The 9,360-nt window shown below is 37.8% G+C and overlaps 1 protein-coding gene across 1 annotated transcript in view; it reads left to right on the top strand.

The window, feature by feature from the left end:
- Window positions 1-344: 344 nt before the first annotated feature.
- The window catches only part of LOC118325615 (carbonic anhydrase-like), a gene marked incomplete at its 5' end in the record, with an annotated part of 22,588 nt that continues 13,572 nt past the window's right edge, over window positions 345-9,360 (top strand). Inside the window, 11 exon segments of the mRNA XM_035658357.1 lie at window positions 345-399; window positions 1,364-1,396; window positions 1,500-1,676; window positions 1,864-2,015; window positions 2,122-2,211; window positions 2,388-2,621; window positions 4,159-4,264; window positions 4,350-4,379; window positions 4,480-4,653; window positions 5,023-5,171; window positions 5,283-5,369. Coding sequence (XP_035514250.1) covers window positions 345-399; window positions 1,364-1,396; window positions 1,500-1,676; window positions 1,864-2,015; window positions 2,122-2,211; window positions 2,388-2,621; window positions 4,159-4,264; window positions 4,350-4,379; window positions 4,480-4,653; window positions 5,023-5,171; window positions 5,283-5,369 — 1,287 coding nt within the window.

The raw sequence follows: 9,360 nt of genomic DNA, 5'->3' as shown, positions 1-9,360 counted from the left end.
GATATTTGAGCCACACACACACAGCCACACACACACAGACAGACAGAGATTTCTTGCTTTATAGATTGATAGATAGATATTAGTGCACTTAAATGGGATTTTTGGTAAGTGACTCCTTGCCTTGTGTCCTGGCCTGAGACTGACACTATTGATATTCTTTTGATTAAAGGTAGCATACAAGGACTTCATCATTAAGTATACCAGGTAGACATCACTGAGGCTGTTATATAACCTCTCTGAAAACTTGGTTACTTCTGAAATAAGAACGACATAGTGAAACGACAAAAATCCAATTCAAGATCTTGTGATTGATAATTGATTGATTTTTTTTTTTGTTCCTGAAGATGCATCTCTTCTCCTTTCTGCTGTGCATCAGTTTGGGAGCTTTGGTAAAAGGTGGTGAGTAAAATGCATACATTTCTATTTCTGCCTCTTGTTGTATCATATCCATAATTTGTGTTTGTATTGTAGAGCAGAATACACTACCTCTCACAATGTCATTTCCATTGTTGACAGTACGATTCTGTTTATTTAGGTGAATTGCTTATTTTCTCATATTTAAGCCTCAAAAATGCATCCAATATACAAAACTAACGAGGTTAAGGAATAGAGCATCGACAATAGCTGTCCATACCATATGATAGAGACAGTGGCGGAAGAAGCACTCAGATACTTTGGTTTAAAGTAGTAATACAACAATGTCAAACCTTGCCCATATAAAACTGAGGGGTCTTGATATGATTACTGGACTAGATTTTTATTTATTTGTGGAAATATTTGATTATTTCTTTGGACCTCAAACTGTAAAACCAAATAAAGAGTTTAGAGGGAAATCTCTTTTGGTGGAAATAACTCAAACAGGGGGGCCCCAGCCAGACACAACTTTTTTAACCTTTAGCAATGCATTGTTCTTTTTATAATCTCTTTATATGTTTTTTATTTATTTAAATTTAGTATAGCTGTACATGTAACTGTAGTGAAGTAAAAGGTACATTTCTCTCTGAAATGTTGTGGATATAAATTCACTAACAAAGACCACGCCAACGGCTGTATATAATAAGAAAAGTTTATTACACATTATGAACAAATGTGGAATACTGTGGGAGGGAAAGGGCCGACTGAGCTAACCGGCGCCCCCAGAGTGTGGTCTTTGTTACAGAACCTAGTTATAGAACTTCATGTAGCATAAAATGGATAAAGTGAAGAAAATTTGACATAAGAACAGTACTTAAGTGAATGTGTCAGGTCTCAGTTACAGTGTTCCTCAGGCAGGGCCGTATTTCATCACATAATGCTAATAAGGCCACATTTGATGCTGTTTGTATCATTTGGCTACTCTATGTTGGCTATATTTCTGTTTCAGAAACTGGAAGTGACTGGTGCTATACTGGCTGCAGTAAGTAAGGACAGATGTCTGACTTATTGAATTATTTGGATCAAACAATCATTAGTCTACGTTAGTTTGTTGTGACATTAAGAGAACCTCTTAACTTTCACAGACACCACACCAGAAAAATGGGCAGACCTTCCTGAGTCTTCCTGTGGATCTGACAGGCAGTCTCCCATTAGCATAGTCACCAACCTAGTTGAGACTAACCATTACCTGGATAACTTTGCCTTCACCAACTTCGACAATCAATACATCAACAAGTCCATCATAAACACTGGACATACAGGTACACAAACTGAGACTTCCATGTGTTTTTTTGTCTTTGCCTTTGAATTGTACAACAGTTTCTATATTTGTGAAAGAAGTGTAGTAAGGGCACAAAGCTGTTCGTATGATGATAAGAATGTGTTTTAACTTCTATATACTCCAAACTATAACCACTTAAAACGCTTCTCCATCTCTCCCATGCACAGTGAAAATCAATTTGATGGAAGAGGAAGTTGAAGTGACAGGAGGTGGACTCAGTGAAACATATTCTACAATTCAGTTTCACTTTCACTGGAGCAGCGAAGAACATAATCAAGGTTCGGAGCACATGATTGATGGGCACAGATATGCAATGGAGGTACAGTATTGTTCACTGGCATTCACTATAAACAACATGCCTATTTTACATATGTGTGTCTAATTTTACCTTACTTTGTCTGATGGGTTCATGTTATCTGTTGTAGATGCACATAGTCAGTCTGAAGAAAGGTCTTACTGTGGAGGAGGCTGTGCAGGACTCAGAAGGCATTGCTGTTCTTGCGTTTTTTATAAATGTATGTCCTACACTTAAAATTTTTATTCCAAGGAAAACTCTTATAGTGCTAACTTTTCCATAAACATCACAAATTGAAAACATTACTAAAATTGTAAAATAAATTTTTTTGCAGAATTTTATCTTACTTTATCAAACTAATATTGCAAGTGTAATTACAATATCTTCTTTCTAAAGGCAACAGAAGATGATGAGAATATGTCGGGACCATGGAGCAACCTTACATCTTACCTGACAGACATCACAGGTGCTGCGGTTGATATAAGTCATCACTTCTCTATCAACGACCTGATTGGAAATGTAAACCTCACAAAGTTCTACAGGTACATGGGCTCCCTGACCACCCCCAACTGCAGTGAAGCAGTTGTGTGGACAGTCTTTAAAGAGCCAATCAACGTCAGCAAAAATCTGGTGAGTCGAGCAGCATGGAAACCTCTATTTTGGAGGATAAGAGGAGGAAAGGCCATGTTTAGTGGTAAAATTAAAAAAAAACAACCCACTGTACACTACCTGCTAGGCAACAAACTGCAGACAGACACACTTGTTGACTAGCTGGTGAACATAGAGGAGCATTTCACAGCTGAAGTACTTGATATACATTGGTTAAGACCAGTAATAGAGCTAGAAAAGACTGAATATCAGACTTACACTCACAAGGTGGCCAGAAACTTCAAATGAATGATAAAGTTGCTCCCTGCCATAGCCAGCGGTAAGCAGGTTAACCCGTCTGAGCTGTGTGAAGAAACATTGGACGGCAATTCACGCCAGGATAAGAATAGTATTCACTCATTGCTTAGTCATTCTGTACAACTGAACCAGTAAAAATTGTGATGACCTGTGGCGAGTGGAATCACAAACTGTTACACAATCAGTCACTGATGCATGCAGGCAAGCATCATCAGAGAACAAGTTCCAGGACATACTGTGGCATGCTGGTATCTGGTATGGTGATCATGTTTGATAATCACTGTTATTTTCTGTTGACTCAACAAGAGAAAATACTGGGCGTATGTTGTAGAATGACATATCTAACCTCTCCATCTGATCTACGTAACAGCCATCAGGTGATAGTAAGGAGAAACCTGTTCTCGCGTTCTCGTGTCTCGTGGCTCAGCAGGTGCATGACTCTTTGACCTCAGCCGCAGTTATATTAACTACGTACACTTAGAACAGTTAGAGTATTGTATTTGAGAACATGCTGACAGCAGTAAATATGCAAAAGTAAGAGTTCAGAAATTGCTGCGGACACCTTTAGTCTCAGAAAATAAACGCATTTTATATCCTTCATAAAAGTAGCATTTAATGCAGCACCATTTCATCGCGTTATAACTTTTAAGGTGTGTGTTTAATTCAGACATGTCGATTTCTGTAGTGTAACTTGATATATATGTATCCACATTTCAAGCACCTTTGACTCTTATTCTGAAAGACAATACAGTGTGTTATTTGCATATTATGAAGACGGCAGGTATTGACCTCAAGAATGAAAAAGAATTGGAACCGCCCAGTTTAAAGCAGCGCGCTAACCAAACTGTTGGTGGTTGAGTTGCATTGTGGGTAATGTAGGCACCAGTTGTTTGACAAGGAAGAATTATTCCTGGAATAAAACAGATAATCTCATTGATTTTGATCCTTTAACTGTCCATCATGACTCCTACAGTGTTTATAGGGGTGAAATCAGTACTCATTAAGCCAGTGCCTCTGAAATGAAAAATTATAATATGATTAGAATAAGTGCTTTGCGCTAACACTATGGGCCCTCTGCCAGAAGGAAGGAAGGTTTGTGGTTGCTTAACCTGTACAGATAAAGTAAGGGGGCGTCCACTGAGGGGCCCCTCAACTCATCATCGGTTTCTGCTGCTAAGAAATTGTACTACAAAATGTGTGTTTGACAGTAATGTCACTGCAGTGGATCTGTTGGAGGAAACGTGTTTTGCTTTGTTCTTAGATTAAAAAGTTTCCCATGGACACAAAACTCACCAACAATTATCGTCCTACACAACATCTTAATGAACGTCGAGTGTTTGCCTCCCCTGCTACTACTTTAGCTCAGAGTGAGTTGAAAAATCACCACATATAGAATCTTTAATATTTATGACTCTGAGTTGACACATTAAATCTGACTGCTCTATTCTTTAGGTCCTCCGTGGTGCTATGATGAGCACTGTAGTACGTATCATATATACATCACTGACAGTGATTGGACAGTTTAATGCTTTTACAATGGGATTTAGACACTTAAACATTTGTTTTCTTCTCCAAACCTCAGATTACCAGCCGTCTAACTGGCACGTTCTGCCTTACTCCCACTGCGACGGCGAAAGCCAGTCACCCATTAACATTGAGACAAACACTGTGATCGACAAGAATCTTGGTGACTTCAGTTTTACAGGGTTTGAAAACAAAAAAGCCTTTGCGAAGATCACTAACACAGGCCACACAGGTTTGAAAGTTTCTTTCAGATTATAGGGTGTTTTTGGTGGATATTTATTGAGCCTAAAAGGACTCAAAGATGAACTAACTTTATTAAGTTTCTGTTAAATCTGTGTATGCTACAATTACTATTATTGATGATTTTCATTAGAATTGATGCTACTAAGATTCCAAAACAAAACTAATGCTTAACTGTATTATTTTTGGGTTATGATTAGAATTGCAACAATTAGTCGATTAATTGAGAAGTTGTCAAAAATAATAATAATAACAGTTTTAATCGTTTCAGTTGTTTTTCCAAGCTTTTATATTTGGTTTGCCCATAATTAAAATAAAAGACATTTACACTGTGCCTTGTGTTCTCGCTCAACTCAACCAGTGAAGTGTATACTGCAGGACAATGTGGTGGAGGTCTCAGAGGGAGGTTTGGGATACGTCTACTCCACCATACAGTTCCACTTCCATTGGGGCTCACTGGACTCCAATGGCTCAGAGCACACAGTGGATTCACACAGATACCCAATGGAGGTAGTTATAAGCATTAAACTACTGCATTTTTGCTGTGAAGGCATTGTTTTCCAATAGATTTTGCTTTTGCCAGTGTGTATACTACATGTCAATATTTGTGTCTTTGTCCAGATGCACATAGTGAACAAGAGGAAGGGTTTAACAGTGGATGAGGCAGTGGAGATTCCTGATCTGGCAGTGCTGGGATTCTTTATTGAGGTAACATTTAGTGTGTTTGATGCGTTCATGTAGTAAGCCAGTAGTTGTTATTTAGATCTATACTATATAGTATTTATATACAGGGAGGAGTGTTTAGTGTGTTCACCCTGGAAAAGTGACAAAATATACTCAATACAAACAAATACAAAAAAAAAAAACTGACATTATTGATTTTTTAGTGTGTAATGCACAAAGGAAATGGTGGAAAAGCAGCTGAAACCTATTTTAACAACTAATTGGGGATGGTGGTGGTGGTGAAGGGCTCCAGGTAGTATTATTGAGTTAACATTACCTGACTTCTCATCTATTTATTTCCCCACCTTTTTACGAGAATCAGCTGAGGACTACACCTGTTTGTCCAGTTTAAGAAACAAGGCGTCTGCCCATGACAAAAATGACAGTATCTGTGCTAAGAAAATGTAAAAGCACCAAACTAGGCGTGACTGATTGCATTTGGTAACAGGAGACATACTGGCATTATCTAATAAGAGACAAGATTAAATCTCAACGTGCTGTCATTAATCACTGAGCTGCGTTATACAATGCCATTCTTTCGCTTGTCTGATGGTTAGTATGAGTCATGCCTGATGTACAGTTTGCTAAAGGGAATAACAGAATAACATATAACAATGCTCGATCACTTTGTCAAAGGTTTTGACATAAATGTTAAATACAAATGTATAAAACCTCTATTTAAGGGTGTATAATCATGCAAGTCCAAATGCAAACCTTGTGCATATTTGTATAAACTGTAGAACTGACGGCTCATAATGATTATTTTGCAATTGGTTGAGAGTTTTCAGTGCATATTAGCAGAGGGAACTGTTCTTTCTTTTCTTTCCTGACTTTGTTATAAACGGCTTTTCTCAATGTCTTTTCCAGGCTACAGATACAGCCAAAAGCAGTGTCAATTCAGAACAACAGGCAAGTAGTGTAGCTTTTTTAAACCAGCAGATTGTGCTACTGTATAGTCAAATGTTCCTTATTCATTCTCCACGTTTGTCTCTGTAGACAAATCCTGAACCTAGTATGGATGCCTGGAATAAACTGGCTAAATACCTGGAAAATATTACAAGCGTTGGTGAGTGCATGCTTGTTTTGTAGGATATAAGATCAAAAATACTGAATGTGGATGCACAAATGTGCCAATACATCTTGTGCATTTTTTCCTCCACGTAGGTGCAGAAGTTGAATTTACAGAAGAGATCTCCATTGATGACTTGCTTGGCAATGTGAACCGAAAAGAATACTACCGCTACAATGGCTCCTTAACCACACCTTCATGTAATGAAGCAGTGGTCTGGACAGTCTTTAAAGAGTCTATCAAAGTGGACAACAACCTGGTACGTGCTATTCTCCATCTTGGTGTTAAAGGTACTATATTAAACCAGTGGTGTCCCAGATTGGCTTTGAATTAATGGTATTGCATAATGCAGTGGCTCGATGCAACACTATTCAAAGATAATTCTTAACTACAGTGGTTCAAAGAGGTAGTACAAAGAGATTATCCTCTGGAGAAGTCATTGTAAGAGAACCGTTTGTTAGACTACATTACAGGACAATCAAAACGGACAGCAATGATCTTAGAGGTAGATCATACGGGAACCCAGGTATTTGGCATCTCTGTATGCACATGTGGATGCACATCACTGATGTAAGGATATGAAATAAAATGACTAAGATTAAGACACTTACAGCTGTAGTTTTAGGGTAACCACATCAATGGAACAATAGGACAACATGTCCCTCAAGGAAGTAATTAGTTATATCTATCTAGAGTATGAGGCGTTCTTTTTACTTTTTGTCAACAAATCCCATTTTTAAAGACGAAGACAAACAATGAATGAGTCCATCTCTCAATGCTTTTCTGACACAGCCAGATTTCCAGCTAATTTTAACCAGATTTACAGAAAAACAACAGATGAAAACGGGAATTAATGAAAATTAGAAGTTGAGTGCATTGAAAAACATTTGTTGGTGCTAATTCTCGAGTCAGGTGCCATTACAACATTGCAGGAGAAGAAGAAGGCTACATCCACTCTTTGAATACTTGTTAGAAGGATCAATTCTTTTGCAATGTGTTTGCAAAAGTCAATGAATGCAGATGTCTTTGGGTTGGACGTCACTGCCAGATACTTGGTATCTTCCCTGATGATACTATCCTTGATCTGTGCTATTTTCACCATTGTCTTCAGTCTGGTCTTGTGTCAAACACAAGTTCAGTCAGAGGTTAACAGATGGGGAAAACCTTCAACTGCTAGGTAGTCTCGATTTATGTTAAGCATTCGAGGGTATGTATAACAAAGGACATGAACACTGTTCACCCAACAAAAAGTCATAACTTTAACGCCAGTCATCCCTTCATTTCAAAGTCAATGGGCTTGAGTTCAAACTTAAAACAATAAATCTTATCAGTATGCTTGTACCTTTTGAGGTATCGGATGATTTTCCTGATTAGTTTGCCCTGCTTTGATTCAAATTGCAGTAATCTGTGAAATCAGTTGCAGTTGGCTCTCGGTATGACAGTTATCAGTGTAATGCACAAAGAGATAAACATGCAGCCTAGTACCTTTTTTAAACAATGCAGTTTACAAACATTCCCTGCCCCCCACCTTACTCACTCGTTCTCAACTATAATTCAGCTATGAGTTATTACCAGTAATAATGATAGGTGGTGATCCTTCCACAACCTTAAATAATAACCGCACCCTATAATTATATTTAAAAGAAAACAAATTATGCGGTTCATACCATTGACAACTAGCTATCTATCTATTTGCGTTATATGCAAATAGGGATGATTTAAAAACACACAGTGACACAATAGAAAAGGAAAGAAAGCACATAATCAATGATATTGTAGATCTGAATGCAACTTTACCCAAATGTACTACAGTCTTAGTGGTTGATCCTATCAAGACCCCTTCAACATGTCCGCCTTCATCATTGTAATTATACTGCCTGGGACATCATTTCTCAAACAAGTGGCCTTTTATAACAGAAGAACATCAAGTCAAAATAATGGATTACACTTCAGTCTGTCATAAATGATGCCTAACATTTTCTTCAACACCACCAGATGATGATGTTCCCGACTAAGACAGAATATACCAAAGTGTTTCGGCCTGCACAGAGTCTTAACGGCAGGACAATCTTCAGATCAGCATCCAGTGCCCCTGCTCCTATCATACTGTTTCTGCTGCTGGCATGTTTCTGTGCCTTTCTCATATAATTTGCAAGTTACCACAGTTATAATGTTGTTTTGACTACTCATTCTTTGTAGCAAAGTTACTACTTGATCTACTGGTACCTGTTTGCTTTGCTTTATCAAAAGATGTACAAAGATGTGTAAAAATCAAATCAATTACATCTCAGGTGATTCAAGGCTTACGTCTGCTGTGTTAAACCACTAATTACACTTGCTGACCAGATGAAGAAATTATTAATTACTGCAGTGTGTTCAAGTGAGTGTACTCATGCTATGGTTATCAGTGAGGAATGTATTGTAACCACTGAAAACAAAAAATAAATTATGTAACCGATACTGTTTGAAGATGAAATGCTTCCTTGAATTGTGTCACGTTTTCTGCCATCCAGCTGGAGACTAGAAGATTTTAGTGTACACCTTTTTATGTGATATATTTATCAGTTCATTAATATATTTGTAATATGTAATTTATTGATCTTACTTTACTTGATGACAAGTTGTCACAAATGGTAAAAGCACTCCCACCACTAAGATGAATGAACCCCTTAAAGAATACCATAGCTTCTCAGGAAGCCATGCCATGAGCAGACATGTTGAAATCTACACAAGACAGAATATAAAGACTTGTTTTATAGTCCTATAGAGGAGGTATTAGTCAGTCTCACTGACCATATGTAGCTATTGCCAACAAACAAGCTCCCTGTACACTACCTGCCTTGCTAAAAACAGGATAGCTAAAAAACTATAACAAGCATCTACTGTGTCACGACCCGGCTCTTAAGT

Source organism: Morone saxatilis, unplaced genomic scaffold (assembly GCF_004916995.1).
Source record: "Morone saxatilis isolate NCDOM2014 unplaced genomic scaffold, NCSU_SB_2.0 Contig1, whole genome shotgun sequence".
NCBI lineage: Eukaryota > Metazoa > Chordata > Actinopteri > Moronidae > Morone > Morone saxatilis.
This window is presented reverse-complemented; position numbering and strand designations above follow the sequence as displayed.